Source organism: Euprymna scolopes, chromosome 46 (assembly GCF_053919585.1).
Source record: "Euprymna scolopes isolate OS-2025 chromosome 46, ASM5391958v1, whole genome shotgun sequence".
NCBI lineage: Eukaryota > Metazoa > Mollusca > Cephalopoda > Sepiida > Sepiolidae > Euprymna > Euprymna scolopes.
In genome coordinates this window covers 214,988,902-215,012,814 of record NC_136527.1, presented here as the reverse complement: position 1 = coordinate 215,012,814, position 23,913 = coordinate 214,988,902, and the positions used below count along the sequence as shown (strand labels likewise).

The 23,913-nt window shown below is 35.2% G+C and overlaps 1 protein-coding gene across 1 annotated transcript in view; it reads right to left on the bottom strand.

Moving 5' to 3' along the window:
* Window positions 1-23,913, bottom strand: part of LOC145271041 (E3 ubiquitin-protein ligase MARCHF5-like) — a 69,017-nt gene that overhangs the window by 23,503 nt on the left and 21,601 nt on the right. Inside the window, exon 2 of the mRNA XM_080126591.1 lies at window positions 23,777-23,913. This exon is cut by the window's right edge and continues 66 nt beyond it. Within this exon, the coding sequence (XP_079982717.1) occupies window positions 23,777-23,913 (137 nt within the window). The remainder of the gene's footprint in view (window positions 1-23,776) is intronic.

Below are 23,913 nucleotides of genomic sequence, written 5' to 3'. Positions count from 1 at the left end.
TGTTGGGGGTGGGGGATATAACCAGCTCGCCATAATAAAAACAGGGGTATCCATTTGAAAAGCAATTGTTTGATACAACGGTTTTCACCGCATTAATCAAAGCTGATTTGCTTTCTGGACGTCCCTGGCGCGATTGCCGAGGAACCGAATTCGTTTAAGTTAGTTTCATTCTTATACCAAAAAAGCCGAACAAACACGCGACACAGCGAAGTACATACATACATACATACATACATACATACATACATACATACATACATACATACATTTAAACAGATAGGTGAGATTTATATAATATATCGCAATAATATCTATCTATATAAATAATTCTCCATCTATACAAAAGCCAAATACGTGTCATATCTAAGCAGGAGCTGCTAAAAACAGCCTATCCTGCCTTGACAGAGTACAAAATAGACTTCGTGGCTTAGTAGGGGATGCCCTTTTCTCTACCCATTAACCTCTCTCCCACATACCAAAAAGCCGAACAAACACGCGACACAGCGAAGTACATACATACATACATACATACATACATACATACATACATACATTCATTTAAACAGATAGGTGAGATTTATATAATATATCGCAATAATATCTATCTATATAAATAATTCTCCATCTATACAAAAGCCAAATACGTCCAAGGATGGAGTACTGTACTGCTGTAATATGTAAGCAGGAGCTGCTAAAAACAACCTATCCTGCCTTGACAGAGTACAAAATAGACTTCGTAGTGGGGATGCCCTTTTCTCTCCCCTGCAACCTCTCTCCAACAGAAGAGACGTTGCGAGCCTATCCTTGTTTTATCGTTATTTCCATGGCAGGTGCTCGTCTGAGCTCCAATCCCTGGTCCCCCCTCGCCAATCTTTCACGAAAAACACCCGTCTACCTGAAACCATTGTCATTAATTTTCCCCACTCTTTATCTGTGCCTAAATCCAAACGTAGATTCCATGAACAAAGTTTCTTTCTTCGAAGTGCACGTGCACGCCTGTGGAAACTCTCTGCCCTTTGCCTGTTTCCCACCTGACTACAACCTGGATGTCTTCAAGTCCAACACAAACAAATTCCTGAACAAACTGCCCCCTTAAGTAAAACACTTTATCAAATCTTCATTACTAACGATTACTACGATATTATCCCATTGTCAATCAATGGGACCCATTGATTACTGTACACGCAATAACCCTTATCCCCGAGTGGCCTCTGGGCCTTGATAAGTGGCGACTACCATGTAAAAAAAAAAAAAAAAAAAAAAAAAAATTATATATACATATATGCATATAACTTTAAATAAAAATAAAATTCCCCACCCCATTCATTTCCGTCACAATTTTCAGCGAAGCTTGAACACTTTGCGCGCACTTCCCGCAGCAACAGTGGATGTTTTTTTTTTTGGGGGGGGGGGGTAATCAATAAACACTCGTCACTGCTACGCAAATGCAACAAAAACGAGGAATCTTGCTACAACAACGTCGATTAATACTACGACTACTACTCAATCGTCCCCGATTCTTTTTACCTCGCCCCCCCCTCATCCCTTTCTTGCGCATCCACAACTACAACCTCAGCCTCTACGCGTCCCTTAACAGAGAGAGAGAGAGAAAATCAATATCTCCCATAGCAACTGACGATCGCTTTTAAAATTAGTTACCGCTCGAATGTCGGTCAATATATGAGCTCCGGGCTCGGAGAAAGGCACTTCTCAGCTGGCAATATCTCTCTCTCTCTCTATATATATATATATATATACATCTCTCTCTCTCTCTATATATATATATATATACATCTCTCTCTCTATATATATATATATATACATCTCTCTCTCTCTCTCTATATATATATATATATACATCTCTCTCTCTCTATATATATATATATACATCTCTCTCTCTATATATATACATCTCTCTCTCTCTATATATATATATATACATCTCTCTCTCTCTATATATATATATATATACATCTCTCTCTCTCTATATATATATATATATATACATCTCTCTCTCTCTATATATATATATATATACATCTCTCTCTCTCTATATATATATATATACATCTCTCTCTCTATATATATATATATATACATCTCTCTCTCTCTATATATATATATATACATCTCTCTCTCTATATATATATATATATACATCTCTCTCTCTCTCTCTCTATATATATATATATATATATATATATATATATACATCTCTCTCTCTCTATATATATATATACATCTCTCTCTCTCTCTATATATATATATATACATCTCTCTCTCTCTCTATATATATATACATCTCTCTCTCTCTATATATATATATATATATACATCTCTCTCTCTCTCTCTCTATATATATATATATATATATATAGAGAGAGAGAGAGAGAGAGAGACAGACAGAGAGAGAGAAGTGAACGTGTCTGCGTACATTTCCCTACGCAATAACTGTCAATTTAAATTAAAATCTACAAACTCAAAATTTTATATACAGGGTACTGAGATTTGGAAAAAATTTTGTGATTGGATTTCGGCCAGAAATTTGGCTGGGTCAAAGTTCAACGATTTGACCTTCGAGAACTCTACCAAACTCCTCCGACAATTTGGAGTCTAAACACTTGAAATTTTAGATATAGGTTCCTTGGACATGGATCCAACTTATGAACTTGATTTGAGCCAAAAACAATAAATGTTAAGGGGTCATAATAGGGGTTAAAGTTTTAAAAAATTGACCGCTTTTTTTTTTTTTTTTGCTCAACATAAACCTCTAAACACCCGGGCAACGCCGGGCTGAAATGCTAGTATCTCTCTCTCTCTCTCTCTCTCTCTCTCTATATATATATATATATATATATATATATATATATATATATATATATCAATTATTTACTGTAATAATTTTTAAATATATATACATACATTGTTTTTAATATATAATTATCCACTGACACGTGTTTCGTCGTCAAGACACATCAGAGTGGCCGAATAGTGGATAATTATATTTTAATAACAATATATATATATATATGCCGCTCCCCCTATGGGGGTACCAAATTGGTTAAAGGGGAAGTTATTTCCGATTCGCATTTAGGTAAAAATGCACTTTTGTAAATAATTGAATTCATTCAAAACGTATCGCAAAATCAAAAAAATTATTATATATATATATATATATATATATATATATATATATATATATATATATATATATATATATATATAACTACTTAATTTCCTGAGCCTGAGGAGTCCTAGAGTGGATGAAACGCCGAATATCCAGTGTAGCTTAATCGCCATATATATTTTATAAATTACTATATATATATATATATATATATATATATATATATATATATATATATATATATATAGATAGATAGATAGATAGAGATAGAGAGAGAGAGAGAGAGAGAAGAGAGAGAGAGAGAGAGAGAAGAGAGAGAGAGAGAGATATTGTTTAAAATATAATTATATATCACGCGAACGCACTTGCTGAGAGAAATATATATATATTTCTCTGAGCAAGTGCGTTCGCGTGTACGCATCGTTAAGGGAGAAGGAGGAGGGATGCGGCAGTGGAATTCACGTACACACACGCGAACAGGCTACTGTTGCTCCCCCCCCCCCTACTCTCAAGTGGGTAGCTTGTGTTTCCAAAAGCATCATCACAACGAACGAGGACGGCACGGCGAGCCGATGATGCGGGGCGGGGAGGGGTAGAGAACGCAAGTGCGCGTGCGTCTCTCATCGACGTCGGCTAAATTGACAGGTCGAGGGAGAGCGCATTCAATCGGACGTGAGCGTTTGCAGTCGTTGTTGGCAGCAAATTAGACGTTCTTCGCATTTGTGAGAGTTTTACGCCAACAACTGGAAGATTAACGCATTAAACGATTTTCCGTTCTCCTGCAGGAGACGTCTCCTGCAACTACTTTCGCCATTTCTCGCTCGCATTCACTTATTCCGAATTCGTAGCAGCGGGTGGATATCACTGGACCCCCCCTCCTACACAAAACGGTTAATTTGTTCTCTTTTTACAAAGGTGTCATCATTTATCAAGGCCCGGTGGCCCCTCGAGGATAATGGGAAAATATCGTAGTAATCGCTCGTAGTGGAAATTTGGTAAATTGGATTACTTTAAGGAGAACGGCCCAGCAAGAACTTGTTTACATTGGACTTGAAGACGTCATATCTGAAGAGAAGGCAAATGAAAGAGAGTTCCACAAGTGTGCAGTTCTAAGAAAGAAACTTTGTTCATGGAATCTAGGTTTAGGTTTAGGCAGAGATAAAGGGTGGGGGGGGGGAATTATTGATAGTGGTTTTAGGTAGACGAGTTTTCCGTGAAAATCAGGCGAGGTGGGGGAGCATAGATTTGAGCTCAGACGACGAGTTGCCATGAATATAACGATAAATAAAACAGTGGAGGAAGAGGTTGCATGGAGAAGAAAAGACCCCCCCCCCTACTAAGTTACGAAGTCTATTTTGAACTCTGTCAAGACAGAATAAGCTGCTTCTAGCAGCTCCTGCCCAGATGTGGCAACAGTACTCCATCCTTGGACGTTTGGTCAAGATCAAAGTGTAGTATCTGTTCTTCAGATGCTGCACTTCATTTTCTTGTTCTCTTTCGGTGGAGGAGAAATCCTTCACGACTGAGACAATTTTTATTTTTGTACCTTTTCTCCACGTTAAAAAACGACCCTGGTGTCTAACTCTGTCCCGTGGGGAGGCATTGTAAATAGGTACCCGAGATAGAGAATTGCATTAGCAGTGAGATATGGGCCGGATTAGTAGAATGATCCCACCATTTTTCCATCGACGTCTGCTAAATTGACAGGTGGAGGGAAAAAAAATCATTCAATCGGACTTCAGTCATAATAACAATGTTTTTTTTTTAATGTAATTTTTTTTAAACATATTTCAAATTGATATAAATTATTACACAAATTAAATTAAAACAAAACTCGTTTTTACTTCAAATTATTTAATCAAGTAAAAAAATTCCAGTTTTTATTTAATTACTAAATTTAATTTTTTTTTTTTCGTCGTATTTTTTTAGATTAGGTCCATTGAAATTCTTCAGAAATAAGTAGTTATCGAGATATAAAAAGTTGTATTATGCATTGCATTCTTTGGCGGCCATCTTTGTTACGCGCGTAGATTTGTTTATAGCGGGCGCACGCGTGCGTAACAAAGATTGTCCGTGAAAGATTACTACGCCTATGTGATAATTCACTTTAATACGCGGATGCGCGCACATATGGCACACGAATAGCCTTGGTGCGCACTCGAGCGTAACTTTTAAAAAAATTTTTTTTTACACAGTGATCACTTATCAAGGCCCGGAAGCCACTCAGGGATAAGGGTTATTGCAACGAAATCTGTAAAATGGCCGAAAATAGTCTGAGGGTTCTGAGGCGCATACCCACTAGCGTAGCTAAGGAAGTGGGGACGGGGAATGCGGTCCGCCCAGGCTGACAGCCATAGAGGGGTGACAAAATCCCCCCCCCCCGCACAAAAAAAAAAATTTTTTTTTCGACCAAGCTAAGGTGAGAAAATAGAATTTATTTATTATATATTATGTAACTTTTAAGTTTTAATTTAAAAAAATCTTTTTTAGAATATTAAAAAAATTAGTCATTGAAAAATCTTTTTTTAGAATATTAAAAAAATTAGTCATATATATATACACACACACAATGTATATGTATATATGATGATTGCAACGTCTTGTCAGACGAGTGCCACTCCCTCAGACATTAAAAATCCATGAGCCCAAATGCCTGAGGGAGTATCTATACAAAGGTGATGTTACGGAGTCTTAGCTTTGTACGACAGCTAAGTCTCTCTCTCGGTTCAAAATGTTGAGATCCAGCAACAAGCAAGAGCAAGATAGCCAGCAACAAATTAAACTGCAGACCAGCTTAATGCGGGTACTGGTCTCCCGCTTTATGGTTTTTTAAATCAGAGATTTGCTTTTCCTAGAAAGGTTGCCTTCACCACGGCTTACGGGAGCCCTCTCCACCCCAATACACATATACACACACACAAATATACACGGTGCTAGTTGGCCGTTGCCCAGAAAAAGAGTTCATTCGCCCTTTGGAAGGTCTTGTTTTTAATCTTCCAAGGAGACTAGCTGCCCTCCTCACCAAACAAGTCTGGTGGGGGAAGCAGTTTAGTCGCCGGTGACCCGATCATGAGGCAGGTAGTACTGGGTTACATGGTACCAGTAGCATATGACATGACCTGACACAAATATATGTGTAATATATATATATATATATATATATATATATATATATATATATATATATATATATATATATATATATATATATATACACACACGCAAAGTATATGTATATATATATACATATGTACACACAATGTATATGTATATATATACACATATATACACACAATGTATATGTATATATATACAGACACACAATGTATATGTATATATATACACATATATACACACAATGTATATATACACACACAATGTGTGTATATATATATATATATACACAGTGTATATATATATGCACACAATGTATATATATATGCACACACACACACAATGTATGTATATATATATACACACACAATGTACGTATATATATATATACACACACACACAATGTACATATATATATATATACACACACACACAATGTACATATATATATATATATATATATACATACACAATATATACACACAGAATGTATGTATATATACACACAATGTACGTATATATATATACACACACACAATGTACATATATATATATATATATATACATACACACAATATATACACACAGAATGTATGTATATATACACACACACAATATATATATACACACACAATGTATATATATATATATATATATATATATATATATATATACTAGCTGTACCCGGTCACGCGTTGCTGTGGCTCAGTTTGTTAAAATGGAACACATGTGAAAGTAGAGAAAAGTTTGATTCTTTTTTTCAAGAGAATGTACAAATTATTTTTTTTTTAACAGATGTTAAGAAAATAAACAGAAAAATACTTCCATCATTAATTATGCAAAAAAAAAAAATAAAATGTTGATTTAGTGTTTCAATATGCTTATAAATTACGATAAAACTTGCTGAGTATGCACTGTTTTACGGTTGTTGTAAAAATGAAACGGAAACTTAAATTTCGCTTCATTTTAATCTTTCTTAATTTTTTAATTGTGCCCCCCAAACGAATATAATCAAAACAGTAACATTCAACAATTGTATTTTATGTATATAAAATACAAAATGGGTGTTTGTATTACTGTACACATAGATTCGAAAAAGTTGTCAAAAAACAAATATATAATAAATAAATGTTATCAAAGGCAAGATAAGTTACTTTTCTGCCAAACTGGATATATTTTTTGTGTTTTTATTCAATGTAACATATTTATTCAGCTCGAAAAACATACAGTGTTTACCGATGTATTCGAAAATTCAAGATGGCGTCTCACACCCTCTTTAACACCGTAAGTATGGAAAAAGGTGTTATAAATAAAAAACTATACAAAATACTATTAAAAACCCGCCGAATATATGTCAACCTATGTCACGGTAACATATATTGAGCGAGTTTTTAACAGTATTTTATCCGGTTTTTTATTTATAACATCTTTTCCCACACTTACCGTGTTAAAGAGAGAATCAGACGCCATCTTGAATGTTCCAATACATCGGTAAACACTGTATGGTTTTCGAGCTGAAAACATTTATATGTTACATTGAATAAAAACACGAAAAATATATCCAGTTTGGTAGAAAAGTAACTTATCTTGCTTTTGATAACATTTATTTGTTATATATTTGTTTTTTGGACAACTTTTTCGAATCTATGTGTACAGTAATACAAAACCCACAAAATATTTATTTAAAAAAAAGTTAATAACGAAAGGGAAATAATTCCATTTTTGAACGAAAAAGTCAGTTTACCTAACTTACTGTATTAATGCTATTTTTTTTAAGCAAGAAAAAAAAAAAAAAAAAAAAGGTAAATATCCAGGTACGCTACTACAGAACACCGTTCACTCTAATTTGTTTTTTTATAGGTAATTGAGGTCACTGACAACGAATCTGATAGTCAAACTTGGGGCAAATTTACCGTTTGCATGGTATTTACCCCTGAACCCACGAACTTCTTTCCACCATTTTGCAGCTTCCGTTTATGCTACGCGCATGCACGCTGTAGCATAAACGACGGCTTCACCAAGCTGGATATATTTTTTGTGTTTTTATTCAATGTAACATGTTTATTCAGCTTGAAAACAATAGTGTTAACCGATGTATTGGAACATTCAAGATGGAGTCTGATTCTCTCTTTAACACGGTAAGTTTGGGAAAAGATGTTATAAATAAAAAAACGGACAAAATACTGTTAAAAACTCGCTCAATACATGTTACTGTGACATAGGTTGACATATATTCGGCGGGTTTTTAATAGTATTTTGTATAGTTTTTTATTTATAACACCTTTTTCCAAACTTACGGTGTTAAAGAGGGTGTGGACGCCATCTTGAATTTTCGAATACATCGGTAAACACTGTATGTTTTTCGAGCTGAATAAATATGTTACATTGAATAAAAACACAAAAAATATATCCAGTTTGGCAGAAAAGTAACTTATCTTGCCTTTGATAACATTTATTTGTTATATATTTCTTTTTTGACAACTTTTTTGAATCTATGTGTACAGTAATACAAACCCGTTTTTTTTTTGCTGTTGTTTCTTGCTTTTTACACTTTTAGATCGTATTTTAAACTAAACTTCGGAGGTTGGAATGCTCCCCCCCCACCTAAAATGTACTTGGAAAAATCGATTTTATAGTGAGATTTAAGAATGGTTAATCGAAACAAAGGTGAAAAACAAAACAAATAATCAATAAATAATTGTTACCAAAGGCAATAAATGCTACTTTTTTTTACTTACATGAATGAGTTTATTTTATGTTTTAAAGTATTTTCAAGCAATCTAATGCGGGTGTCTGGGTGCCAAATACCTCCAGATTTTCTAGAATTTCCCGCTAGATTGTAAACGAAATCTCCAGATCTAGCAGGAAAACCGCTAAATTGTAACACTGGTCACGTGACAGGAAGCGGTAATAAATAATTGTCCCTAAATAAAAAAAATGGCCTCTCGGTACAAAGAAATCCACCTATTTATCATAGAAAAATTAAGTATAATGTTATAATTAAAAAGGAATATATAAAAACGCGCATGGATATAGTAAACATATTATACCAAAACGTGGAAGCCATCCGTCCAGTGGTTTTTTAGACAATTAATTCCGAACGAACCAACAGTTACATTTTTATATATATATAGATATATACACACACAATATATATATATACACACACACACACACACACACAATATATATATATATATATATACACACATATGTATATATATACACACACACACACACACACACAATATATATATATATATATATATATATATATATATATATATATATACACACATATGTATATATATATACACACACACAATATATGACAAAACACGTGTCAGTGGATAATTACAAATAATATATATACCACTCCACATGTGGGGATACCAAATTGGTTAAAGCGAAAATTATTCCCAACTCGCATTTAGGTAAAAAATGCACTTTCATAAATAATTGTATTCTTTCAAAACGTATCGCAAAAACAAATAACATTTACACACACACGCATATATATATATATATATATATATATATATATATATATATATATACACATATATATATACAGGTGGCCCCAAAAAACAAAAACAAATGAAGGCCATCTAGAACATATGCTGTTGAATGGAGAAAAAAAGGCCAAAGACCCTAGTGTTTGAATGTGATGTTTTGAATATAATAAACTAATTATGACCAAAGTTTCATTTCATTCGGACAAAACACTAAGAAACGGGGCCTAATTAGAGTTGGGGCCCGTTATTTTGGAGTCACCATGTGTGTGTGTGTGTGTATATATATATATATATATATATATATATATATATATATATGGTAATATAATGGTAATAAAAAATAAAACATATATGTTTTATTTTTCGTATCTTTCTGTTAAGTTACATTATTGTTTCAGCTACCCAGGGCATAGGGATTCTTGGAGGAGGGAGAGGTGTGTGTGGGGGTAGGAGGAGGGGGGTTGCTTTAAAATTCGAGTCTTAATGTTTAGGTTTTTTGGCGGCTCGTTGGTGAGATGATTTCTTGACAAGTATGTCTTGACCTGTTGGGTGTTCGCTTAGGTCCGGAGGCGGGGGGGGGGGGGGGGGGTTTGATTCGGGGGGCGGGGTTATTTATTTGGTTTTTATTTGTTGTTAATTGCTTGGAGAGGGTTAGCTAACGGCTGTGTGCGCGAGCACACACATGCGCACGTACACACATATATACTTGAAGAAACGTTCACATGAACACATACATCTCCACTCTGGCATGCAGATATATATATATATATATATATATATATATATATATATACTAGCATTTCAGCCCGGCGTTGCCCGGGTGTTTGGAGGTGTATGCTGAGCAAAAAAAAAAAAAAGAGTAAATTTTTTTTTAATTTGACCCCTATTATGACCCCTTAAAATTTATAGTTTCGGGCTCAAATCACTTTATTAAATTAGATCCAGGTTCAAGGAACCTATATCTAAAATTTCAAGTGTCTAGACCCAAAATTGTCGGAGGAGTTTGGTAGAGTTCTCAAAGGTCAAATCGTTGAACTTTGACCCCTTAACAGCCAAATTTCTGGCTGACACCCGTCACATCGATTTTCCCAAATCTCAGTACCCGGTATTTCTTTTTTTTTTTTACACAGTGATCACCACTTATCAAGGCCCGGAAGCCACTCAGGGATAAGGGTTATTGCAAGTACATTACGTTAGTGAGGAGATTTTATGAAGTGTTTAATTAGGGGGGGCGGTTCATTAGGAATTTGTTAACATTAGACTTGAAGACATCCAAGTTGTAGTCCGGAGGGAAGCAGGCAGACAGAACAGAGTTCCACTGGCGTGCAGTTCTAAGAAAGAAGCTTTGCTCATGAAATCCGCGTTTTGATCTAGGCACAGATATAGAGTGGGGAAAATTTTTCACAGTGGATTCAGCTAGATGGGTGTTTTTCGTGAAAGATTGGCGAGGGGGGACCAGGGATTGGAGTTCAGACGAGCACCTGCCATGAAAATAACGATAAAACAAGGATAGGCTCGCAACGTCTCTTCTGTGGGAGAGGGGTTGCAGGGTAGAGAAAAGGGCATCCCCCACTAAACCACGAAGTCTATTTTGTACTCTGTCAAGGCAGGATAGGCTGTTTTTGGCAGCTCCTGCCCAGATATGGCAACAGTATTCCATCCTTGGCCGTACTTGGCTTTTATATAGATAGATATTATTTCAAATTTCGAGTCTATAGACTAAAAATTGACAGAGTTATTGCATAGGGAAATGTACACAGACAGACAGACACGTTCACTTTTATAGATATATAGAAAAGCGAAAATGTATGTATGTTTGTATGTGGTTTTCAGAGAAGCGGTCGGTCGGTTCACAACTTCTTAAAACTTTTTATATCACATATAAATCGTAATATCTCCGAGTTAACAACAGAGCTCGCCTATCTATTTAATTTGCTCGATTTCAGGAAGATAAATATTCAACATTTGTCGCTCGCAGCATGTGGGTTAGGCTTTTTCGTATAATAAAAGTGACACTAATGGCATTTTTCTGGTCTCGATCGGCGGAAATGTCCGAAAGCAATCAGCTTTACTCAATGTGACCCCTTAACAGCCAAATTTCTGTCCGAAAATGAATTACACAGATTTTCCCAAATCTCAGTACCCGGTATTTCAAATTTCGAGTCTATAGACTAAAAATTGACAGAGTTATTGCGTAGGGAAATGTACACAGACAGACAGACACGTTCACTTTTATATATATATATATCTCCGAGGTCTCGCAGCCAGCATGGCAAACCAATGGTAACAAAATGTGAAAAGATCTTCTGAGTATTGGGACAATTGGACATTAAAGGAATTAGTGAATTCAAAAGTTTTCACACTTATTTCTTCTTTGGTTTCAGTTCATGTGTCTGTATACCACTATCAGCCGGTCATGTGTGATTGTTTATGTATGTTCATGTTTATTTAATTTATTTATTTGTTTGTTTTCTATTGTTGTTTAGTGGATGAAACGCAGAATATTCAGTGTAGCTTAATCGCCATATATATTTTATAAATTACTATATGTATATATATATATATATATATATATATATATATATATATATATAGATATAGATGTCTCGTGATGCAGGGTTCGAATCGTTTGACTGGTATTAATTGTGACACCCCGCACTGAAGATTCCCGAAAGGATGAAACACTAGTGTCTGTAGGTATTTAATAATTATTATAGTAAAAAAATAATTATGACAGCCCCTTTAAGAAATTCGTTTCTTATCATTGAGCACTTTCAGTTGAATTAAAAGTCGGTCAACTTAGCTCTTATGCATAGATCATTGTATAACGATTAGATCACTCTCTGACTGACGTAAAGTGAACATTTAAAATTAAAAATGTTTAAATTCAACGTTATTTCACGCGGTTAATGGTAGCCGAGTGGATTAGGCCTTTGCTAAACCGAGCCAGAGATGTCTCGTGTTGCAGGGTTCGAATCGTTCGACTGGTATTAATTGTGACACCCTGCACTGAAGATTCCTGAAAGGATGAAACACTAGTGTCTGTAGGTATTTAATAATTATTATAGTAAAAAAATAATTATATATATATACCACTATCAGCCGGTCACTGAGGTATGACCGACAGACGTGTTACAGTAAATGTCTTAAAGCGGTCTCATGAAGATATGAAGATGGGCCAGTCATTAGGGTCTGTGTAGCAAGAAGAAAATCATACCTGAGATGTTGGATCTGGGTGTGGCTCCTTTCTTTTCTCAAGATGATCTCTTCACCCTGGTGGCATTCTGGTGGGAATCCTCATTTCTTTGTCCTCAGGGCCGCCTTTCGACAAGACATTTATGGAGGCATTCATGGCAGACACAAGAAAAAACGACACGCGACACAATTGTAATATACATAAGGTATAACTAACTATTTTATTTTACATTAGAGATACAACATATTTTACAAAAAAAAAACAATTTAAAAGTGGACAATAGGCTTTTCAAAGCTAACTAACCTACCCTAACTAGTGTTGAGGGAGGAGTGCCCCCCCCCTCATTTATGGAGAAACAGGCTATGCGTCCTCACATCATGGTGGTCGTGCAGGAAAGAGACAGAAAGATAGCAAGGGAATTATGGGAAGGGATTTCTTTGTATCTCTACGCTCATGGGCAAATTACCACCCGTCCATGCTGCAGAGTGTGTTAGAAACAGTGGCACAAGGAAATAGTGCCACATCTGTAGGGAGCAATAAACATAAGGTCATAAATCCCAAACTACTGATGGAAATTATTTTTTGCTAATTGCTATGTTTCATATCGTTTGACGATTTAGTTTTCACGTTTCTCAGCTACTGACCAAACACACAAAACACAAATTTTCCAAGATAAAAATGTAAGTGTATACTTTTTAAACTATTTTAAAGACAGTCAAAATGTGTTTCATTAGGTGTGTCAGAAATTTCGTGAAAAATATTGAATAATTCCACCCCATCTTTCCAAGCTTATAACTCCTCGAAAAATGTAATTCAAGACCTAATTTTTTTTTTTTCAATTAAAGAAGCAAGGACCAAGGTTTCATTAAAAAAAAAAATGTTTTGTTGTAGTGTATCGCTAGGTGTGTCAGAAATTTCGTGAAAAATAGTGAATAATTCCACCCCGTCTTTCCAAGCTTATAACTCCTTGAAAAAATGCAATTCAAGCCTTATTTTTTTTTTTCAATGAAAGGAGCAATGATCAAGGTTTCATTTAAATTTAAAAAAAAAAAACACAATGTGGTTTTTAAAAAAAAACAGGTAAATTTCTAAAAAACACTATTTTTTTTTGTTTTAAATTTGAATATATTATTTATTGATCTTTTATCTTCAATTTGTGATATATAAAACTTTGATGAGTAAATTAATTATTTACTTTTTAATAGACATTTCAAAATGGGAGGCGCGAATTATTCGACCCCCTGTCTTTCCAAGCTTATAACTACTCGAAAAATGTAATTCAAGCCATAATTTTTTTTTTTCAATTAAAGGAGCAAGGACCAAGGTTCCATTAAAAAAAACAAACAAAAAAAAACAATGTGGTTTAAAAAAAAAAGGTTTTAAACACTACTTTTTTGTTTTAAATTTGAATATATTATTTATTGACCTTTTCTCTTCAATTTCTGATATATAAAACTTTGGTGAGTAAATTAATTATTTACTTTTTAATAGACACTTGAAGATGGGGGGGGGGCGTGAATTAAAAGAAAAACGTTTGTCTAAAATATTATATTCGGTTTATTGGAAAGAGCATAAAATTTCACATTGACCCTGAAAATATCGTAAAAATACAATCAATAGAAAAATTTTGATAGATTTTTAAAGTTTAAAAATTGAAAAATATTGAGTTCGGAAAATTCATTACTGTTTTTTTTAAAAATAAAAAAAAATATTGCTATTACTTTTAAAACAACTTTAATAGTTTATTTTGGAAGTATAATCCATAAAGAAAATAAACAACACACTTTTAAAAGAGAAATTAATATACTTATGCTTCACAATAGGGAATATTTGTTACAAAAAAAAAGCTTTTTTTTTTTTTCAGACATTTTATTTGATACCACTTCAATCTTTTTTGTGTACAACTAAAAAGATATATTTTTGTTACATTTTGATATTTCTCATATAGAGACATTAATATTCTACCAATGTGCTCGTCTGAGCTCCAATCTCTCGTCCCCCCTCGCCAATCTTTCACGAGAAACACCCGTCTGGCTGAAACTACTTTCAATTTTCCCCACTCTTTATCCGTGCCTAAATCCAAACGTAGATTCCATGAGCAAAGCTTCTTTCTTAGAAGTGCACGATTGTGGAACTCTCTTCTGTTTGCCTGTTTCCCACCTGACTACAACTTCAAGTCCAACATAAACAAACTCCTGACAAACCGCCCCCTTAAGTAAGACACTCTATCAAAACCCCCAATACTAATGATTACTACAATACTATCTCATTGATTACTGTACACGCAATAACCCTTATCCCTGAGTGGCCTTCGGGCCTTGATAAGTGGTGACTCCCATGTAAAAAAAAAAAATAAATAAATATTTACTTTTAAATTCGTGGAATTTCTTCAAAGAAAATTAAAATACTGTCAATAATTTTCCCTACTCTTTAACGTAGATTCCATGAGCAGAGCTTCTTTCTTAGAACTGCACGCCAGTGGAACTCTCTGCCGCTTGCCTGTTTCCCACCTGACTACAACTTGGATGTCTTCAAATCCAACATAAACAAATTCCTGACAAACCACCCCCTTAAGTAAGACACTCTATCAAAACCCCCAATACTAATGATTACTACAATACTATCTCATTGATTACTGTACACGCAATAACCCTTATCCCTGAGTGGCCTCCAGGCCTTGATAAGTGGTGACCTCCATGTAAAAAAATAAAATATTTCTTAAATAAATAAGATAGTTTCTTTTAATAATTACGCAATACTATCACGTTTCTTTTGGGTAATCTTTGAGAATAATAATACAAAAAAAAAAAAAAAATGGGTGAAACAATAAACAAAAAAAAACAAATGTTATTGAAGGCAAGCTAAGTTACTTTCTTACCCAATCAGTATACCTGAATGAGCAGCACTAGGTGTATCAGAATTTTTGTAGGAATTTTTGACACCCCTAACACGAAACTGCGAATAAAATATAAAAAAAACTCGTAATTTCTCTTTTAAAAGTAGGTTGTTTATTTTCTTTATGGATTATACTTCCAAAATAAATTATTTAAGTTCTTTTAAAAGTAATAGAAATATTTTTTTTTATTTTTTAAAAAATAGTAATGAAATTAATTGAATTTTACGAACTCAATATTTTTCAATTTTTAAACTTTAAAAATCTATCAAAATTTTTCTATTGATTCTATTTTTACGATATTTTCAGGGTCAATGTGAACTTTTATGCTCTTTACAATAAACTGAATATAATATTTTAGACAAACGTTTTTTGTAGGAATTTTTGACACCCCTAACATGAAACTGCGAATAAAATATAAAAAAAACTCGTAATTTCTCTTTTAAAAGTAGGTTGTTTATTTTCTTTATGGATTATACTTCCAAAATAAACTATTAAAGTTGTTTTAAAAGTAATAGAAATTTTTTTTTTTTTTTTTTTTTTTAACAGTAATGAATTTTACGAACTCAATATTTTTCAATTTTTAAACTTAAAAATCTATCAAAATTTTTCTATTGATTCAATTCTTGCGATATTTTCAGGGTCAATGTGAAATTTTATGCTCTTTCCAATAAACCGAATATAATATTTTAGACAAACGTTTTTTGTTTTTTTTAATTCACGCCCCCCCCATTTTCAAGTGTCTATTAAAAAGTAAATAATTAATTTGCTCACCAAAGTTTTATATATCACAAATTGAAGATAAAAGATCAAAAAATAATATATTCAAATTTAAAACCAAAAAAGTAACATTTAGAGTTGATTGTGAAAGAGAGATAAACAAATATATCATCGATAGAACGGGTGGGGAGAAGACAAAAACACTCACAAGTCCAACAGTCAATTTATATGTCAATATTAGCGTTTGTGTTTTTCCTTTGTTTTTCATATTTCTATTTTGTGAACCGTATGTGTTCTCATCGACAGTCGCCAATGGGAAAATAATTCCTTACTAAGAAAAATGGGAAAAGGCCATAAGAAGAACAGTCGAACTAAAAATCCACGGTACACGACATTGGGAGCCGGCGATCTGACGAGGGAGACACACGTGGGGTTACACCATGAACGGATGTTAAAAATGGAACGGAACGCAATTTTAGTGAAACGAAATCAACGAGTTGACTGTATAGCCGAGCAACAAAAAAAACAAAAAAAAAAACAACCCAATTGCAGATAACACAAGTGTTTTAATTTTTAACTACTCTGTACTTGTCATATGCTAATAATGAAATGAAATAACTAATATATATATATATATATATATATATATATATATATATATATATATATAACTACTTAATTTACTCACATAAATTTAATATACGAAAGTATAGATTTATGTGCAAACGTTAAGTTGATTGATTGATTGATTGAATGGTTTTACGGCATATCAATCTATGTGGTCATTTAATGCCGGAGTCCTTTTTTTTTAAAACTATTTTTTATTGGGGGGGGGCTTTTTCAGCCTTTCCTCCCTTTTTTTTATAAAATCGAACTAAGAAATTAAATGTTGTATTTATACATGGATGTGTATATTTGGGTGACTTTAAATTTCCTTAAATTTTCTTATATAAATTTACTTTCCTTAGGTATGCTAGAATATTTGCGGAGTTGACCTTTTCAAAAAGGTCCTCCATATTGCTTTCTGTATAATATAATTTTCTAGTTGGGGCGAGGTCATCACACCCAACTAGGATATGTTTTACTGTGAGTGTCTCCTGGCATGGGATGCACTCTGGCGCCGATTCTCCATTTAGTATATAAGAATGAGTAAAGTTGGTGTGTCCTATGCGCAGTCGAGTCAGTAATCTCGGCGTGATCTCTTGAAGACCGGACATCGTTCCTTAAGTTCAGGTTTGATTGAGTATAATTTGCTGCCCTCTTGCTGACTCCACCGCAGTTGCCATTTTTCCTGCATGTATGCTTTTATCTGGGGTCTAAGATCAGTATGTGGAATCTTAAAATTGTCAGTTGGAAGTATTTATTTCAAAAATGCTCAATACGTAGGTAGAGCTAGTTAGTAATTTATAAAATATATATGGCTTATTAAGCCTGAAGAGTCCTAGAGTGGATGAAACGCGGAATATTCAGTGTAGCTTAATCCCCATATACATTTTATAACTTTATATATATATATATACATACATACATACATACATACATACACACACATATATACCATTATAAAGTTCATTCGCCACTTAATAATTGGTGAAAATTTCATATTGATTGGATACTTGATTTTTTGTAGATTTTTAAAGATAGACACCCTAATAAAAATACTTTATCCCTCCTTCCGTTTTGGCCATAGCTATAATTCAGTATTTTTTTTTTTTTTACACAGTGATCACCACTTATCAAGGCCCGGAAGCCACTCAGGGATAAGGGTTATTGCAAGTACATTACGTTAGTGTGGAGATTTGATGAAGTGTTTAATTAAGGGGGCAGTTCATTAGGAATTTGTTAACATTGGACTTGAAGACATCCAAGTTGTAGTGCGGAGGGAAGCAGGCAGACGGAACAGAGTTCCACAGGCGCGCAATTCTAAGAAAGAAGCTTTGTTCATGGAATCCACGTTTTTATTTAGGCACAGATAAAGAGTGGGGGAAATTTTTCACAGTGGATTCGGCTAGACGGGTGTTTTTCGTGAAAGATTGGCGAGGGGGGACCAGAGATTGGATTCAGACGAGCACCTACCATGGAAATAACGATAAAACAAGGGTAGGCTCGCAACGTCTCTTCTGTGGGAGAGAGGTTGCAAGGTAGAAAAAAGGGCATAAAACATAAAGTATGGCATAAGGGTCTACTCACAAAATTTCTAGCTATGGTATAGCTGGAAATGTTTTCTCAATCATTAAATCATTTCTCTCCGATAGGCTCATAAGAGTAGTGGTTGATGGGCAGAAATCAGAGGCCTGCAGTATTAATGCTGGAGTCCCTCAGGGGTCCATCCTGGGCCCAACTCTCTTCCTGATCTACATCAATGATCTCCCAAAACACATACGTAAATAATTCATTGGCATCTATGCTGATGACACGACCATCTACAGCAACACATCAAAAGCTGTAAATGACAAAGTTCTCTCTGATTCTCTCTCCTCTGATTTCGAGCGCATGGTTCAGTGGGGAGAAGAGGTGGCTGGTTACCTTTAATGCATCTAAGACCATGCTCCTATCATTACATCATCAACGCTCTGATCCCCAATCTGGCATCAATTGAAATGAATGGCTCTTGTCTAGGGGAGGCCCCATGTTTTGATAAGCTTCTGGGTTTGACCTTTACTCCTGATCTGAAATGGAACACGCACATCAGGTCTGTTGCCAAGGTCACTGGGAAAATGGTGGGATTCTTCTACTGCTCCAGAAGATATCTCACTACTTATGCAATTCTCTATCTGTATAAAAGCCAAGTACGTCCAAGGATGGAGTACTGCTGCCACATCTGGGCAGGAGCTGCTAAAAACAGTTTATCCTACCTTGACAGAGTACAAAATAGACTTCGTGGCTTGGTGGGAGATGCCCTTTTCTCTTCACTGCAACCTCTCTCCTACAGAAGAGACGTTGCGAGCCTGTCTGTTTTATTGCTATTTCCATGATAAGTGCTCGTCTGAGCTCCATTTTCTGGTACTCCCCCTCGCCAATCTTTCACAAAAAACACTCGACTAGCTGAAACCACTGTCAAAAATTTTCCCCACTCCCTATCTGTGCCTAAATCAAAACGTAGATACCATGAACAAAGCTTCTTTCTTATTACTACAATACTATTCCACTGATTAGTGTACACACAATAACCCTTATCCCCGAGTGGCTACTGGGCCTTGATAAGTGGTGACACCCATGTAAAAAAAAAAAAAAAAAAAAAAAAAAAATTAACACACTTTTAAGTGAAGTTTAAGAAAAAAAATGGAATGCCTTTCACAGGCTAGAAACACAATAAAATCCTTTCAGTTTATTCGTAAGTATTTTTTTTTTTTGTGTGAAAAAGAAAAGCAAAACATTTTTCTGTCTACTCGGAATTATTTTTTCAAGATTTTTTGTTTTTTTAATATTTCGAAGTTTACAGGGGAAATAACTATGTTTCTAAAAACAAAAAAAAAAAAAAAAATCCTTGTTGGAAATAATTCCAAATAAATTAAATTAAATATATTATCAATTAAATTATATAAAGTTTATTAAATAACAATCTTTATAACGATTTATATATATATATATATATATATATATATATATATATAAAAGTGAAAGTGTCTGTCTGTGTGGGTGTCTGTATGTGTACATTTCCCGACGCAATAACTGTCAATTTATAGTCTACAGACTCGAAATTTGATATACAGGGTACTGAGATTTGGGAAAAGCGATGTGATTGGTTTTCGGCCAGAAATTTGGCGATTAAGGGGTCAAAGTTTAACGATTTGACCTTTAAGAACTCTACCAAACTCCTTCGACTTTGGGTCTAAACACTTGAAATTTTAGATATAGGTTCCTTGGACATGGATCTAACTTAATAACTTGATTTTAGCCCCAAACAATAAATGTTAAGGGGGTCATAATAGGGATCAAAGTTAAAAAAAATTGACCGCTTTTTTTTTTTTTGCTCAACATACAACTCCAAACACCCGGGCAACGCCGAGCACCCATGCTAGTATATATATATATAATGGTTGTATAGATTTGTTTCCTATAAAGAAAAGTATGTGACAACTTCCCCACTTTTTTTGTACCAAAACCAAAAATAAATTAATCAAAATAACTTTTCTTTCAATCAAAATAGCGAGTGCAGTGTGACTGACAAAAAAACAAAAAAAAAAAATTAGCTGTGGTTCGAACTTGAAACACGAAAGAAAAAGGGAAAATTTACTGGCAAACATTGGAGCAAAATAATGAAGTTGAAAATAAAGTCTACAAGCCGCGCATGCGTGGTCCCCTTCTTGAGCTGCATGTGAGATGACGCCACAAAAAATAGTGAAGAAATGATGAATGTGAGAAGTGTGAAGGGCCAACGTTGCCTTCACATTTTTGCCAACACATCAACACATAGTTCTCTCTAATTCTTTCTCCTCTGATCTTGAGCGCGTGGTACAATGGGGGAAGAGGTGGCTGGTCACTTTTAATTTATCCAAAACCAAGATTCGATCTTTACATCATCAACCCTCTGATCCTCATCTGGCATCAATTGAAATGGATGGCTCTCGTCTTGGCGAGGCTCCATGTTTTGACAAGCTTCTGGGTTTGACCTTTACTCCTGATCTGAAATGGAACACGTACATCAAATCTGTTGCCAGGGACGCTGGGAAAATGGTGGGATCCTTCTACCGCTCCAGAAGATATCTCACTACTGATGCAATTCTCTATCTATATAAAAGCCAAGTACGTCCAAGGATGGAGTACTGATGCCATATCTGGGCAGGAGCTGCGAAAAACAGCCTATCCTGCCTTGACAGAGTACAAAATAGACTTCGTGGCTTCGTGGCTTAGTGGGGGATGCCCTTTTCTCTTCCCTGCAGCCTCTCTCCCACAGAAGAGACGTTGCGAGCCTGTCTTTGTTTTATCGTTATTTCCATGGCAGGTACTCGTCTGAGCTCCAATCCCTCGTCCCCCTCGCCAATCTTTCACGAGAAACACCCGTCTGGCTGAAACTACTGTCAATAATTTTCCCCACTCTTTTTCTGTGCCTAAATCCAAACGTAGATTCCATGAGCAACGCTTCTTTCTAAGAACTGCACGCCAGTGGAACTCTCTGTCGCTTGCCTGTTTCCCACTTAACTACCACTTGGGACGTCTTCAAGTCCAACATAAACAAACTCCTGACAAACCGCCCCCTTAAGTAAGACACTCTATCAAAACCCCTAATACTAATGGTTACTACAATACTATCTCATTGATTACTGTACACGCAATAACCCTTATCCCTGAGTAGCCCTCGGGCCTTGATAAGTGGTGACCCCCCCCCCCCCATGTAAAAAAACAAAAAATAAAGTTTCAGAAAAAATCCAATGGATGGAGCAAAAGTTATGGGGTAAAAAGTGTCATTTTTTTTTTTGCAATTTTGGGGCATTTGTGATCCCTTTTAAGCTCCTGGGAATGCTGAATCCCAGTGAAAACGGACAAACGATGCAGTTTCATGCCTTAAGACATGTATATTTGAATTCAGCACCATGGAAAACTACTATATAGACATACATATCAATATAGATATATATATCAAGTTCTTGAGTAATGTGGAAAAAAGAGCTCAAAAAACGTATATTTGTTTTTAGCCCCAAAAGTCCCAGAAACAGAATTTTGCCAGGGTCACTCATACTACAATAGCCTCCACATTTTCGCCAAGTTTCAGGAAAATCTAATGGATGGATCAAACGCTGTGGGGCAAAAAGTGTCATTTTTGGCCATTTTGGGGCATTTTTGACCTTTTGAGCCCCTGGGGGCACAACGGGAATTTTTGTAAAAAAAAAATTTTTTTACTGTGCACCTCTATTTAATGAAATACAATTTGTGGCAAAATTTCAGGAAAAACTAATCGACGGAAATAGTCCGGACTAACAGACGCATAGATGTACGGAAGACACTGAAAACATAGGTCCGTCTTCAATAAATCGGGAACCAATAAATCAAAACTGAACCTACCCCCTTGCAAGAGATGGTCCAGTTGACCACCACAGAATCTTTTTTTTTGTTGACTTTTCACATATTACGCGTCCGAGACGTTGCTCTTTCATATGGTACTGGTTTCGACCCGATGTGGCTGACAAGTTTTTTTTTTTTTTTTTTTTTTTTTTTTTACACAGTGGTCACCACTTATCAAGGCCCGGAAGCCACTCAGGGATAAGGGTTATTGCAAATACAGTACGTTAGTGTGCAGATTTGATGAAGTGTTTACTTAAGGGGGCAGTTCATCAGGAATTTGTTAACGTTGGACTTGAAGACATCCAAGTTGTAGTCAGGTGGGAAGCAGGAAGACAGAGTTTCACAGGCTTCTAAGAAAGAAGCTTTGTTCATGGAATCCACATTTTGTATTTAGGCACAGATAAAGAGTTGCGGAAATTTTTCACAGTGGATTTGGCTAGACGGGTGTTTTTCGTGAAAGATTGGCGAGGGGGGACCAGAGATTGGAGTTCAGACGAGCACCTGCTATGGAAATAACGATAAAACAAGGATAGGCTCGCAACGTCTCTTCTGTGGGAGAGAGGTTGCAGGGAAGAGAAAAGGGCATCCCCCACTAAGCCACAAAGTCTATTTTGTACTCTGTCAAGGCAGGATAGGCTGTTTTTAGCAGCTCCTGCCCAGATATGGCAGCAGTATTCGATCCTTGGACATACTTGGCTTTTATATAGATAGAGAATTGCATCAGTAGTGAGATATCTTCTGGAGCGGTAGAAGGATGCCACCATCTTTCCAGCGACCTTGGCAACAGACTTGATGTACGTGTTCCATTTCAGATCAGGAGACGAGAGACATCGATCACAATTGATGCCAGATGGGGATCAGAGCGTTGATGATGTAAGGATAGGAGTTTGGTTTTAGATGCATTAAAGGTAACCAGCCACGTCATCCCCCACTGAACGACGCACTCGAGATCAGAGGAGAGAGAATCAGAGAGAACTTTGTCATTTATAGCCTTTGATGTGTTGCCGTCAGCATAGATGTCAACGAATGATTTTAGCGGACATAAAAATACAAACAAACCAATGTTTAAAATTTATATAATACAAGGAAGATATTTTCCCCCGGTCTCCTCACTTTGTGAAAAATTTCTCTCACCAATAAAAGCTTTAAATTGCCAACAAAAAAGAAATAAAATGTAACCAAACAGCGACAACACCATTCTAACTCACCTGGACTGGGGTAGACAATAGTATATTCTGTGTTACATTGGGGACACCGGACCTTAGTTGACAGATCCTCCAGTTGCTGGCCATCTATCCAACGCTGGAGGCAAGCGTTGTGGACCCATTTGGTCGACCCTCGACAG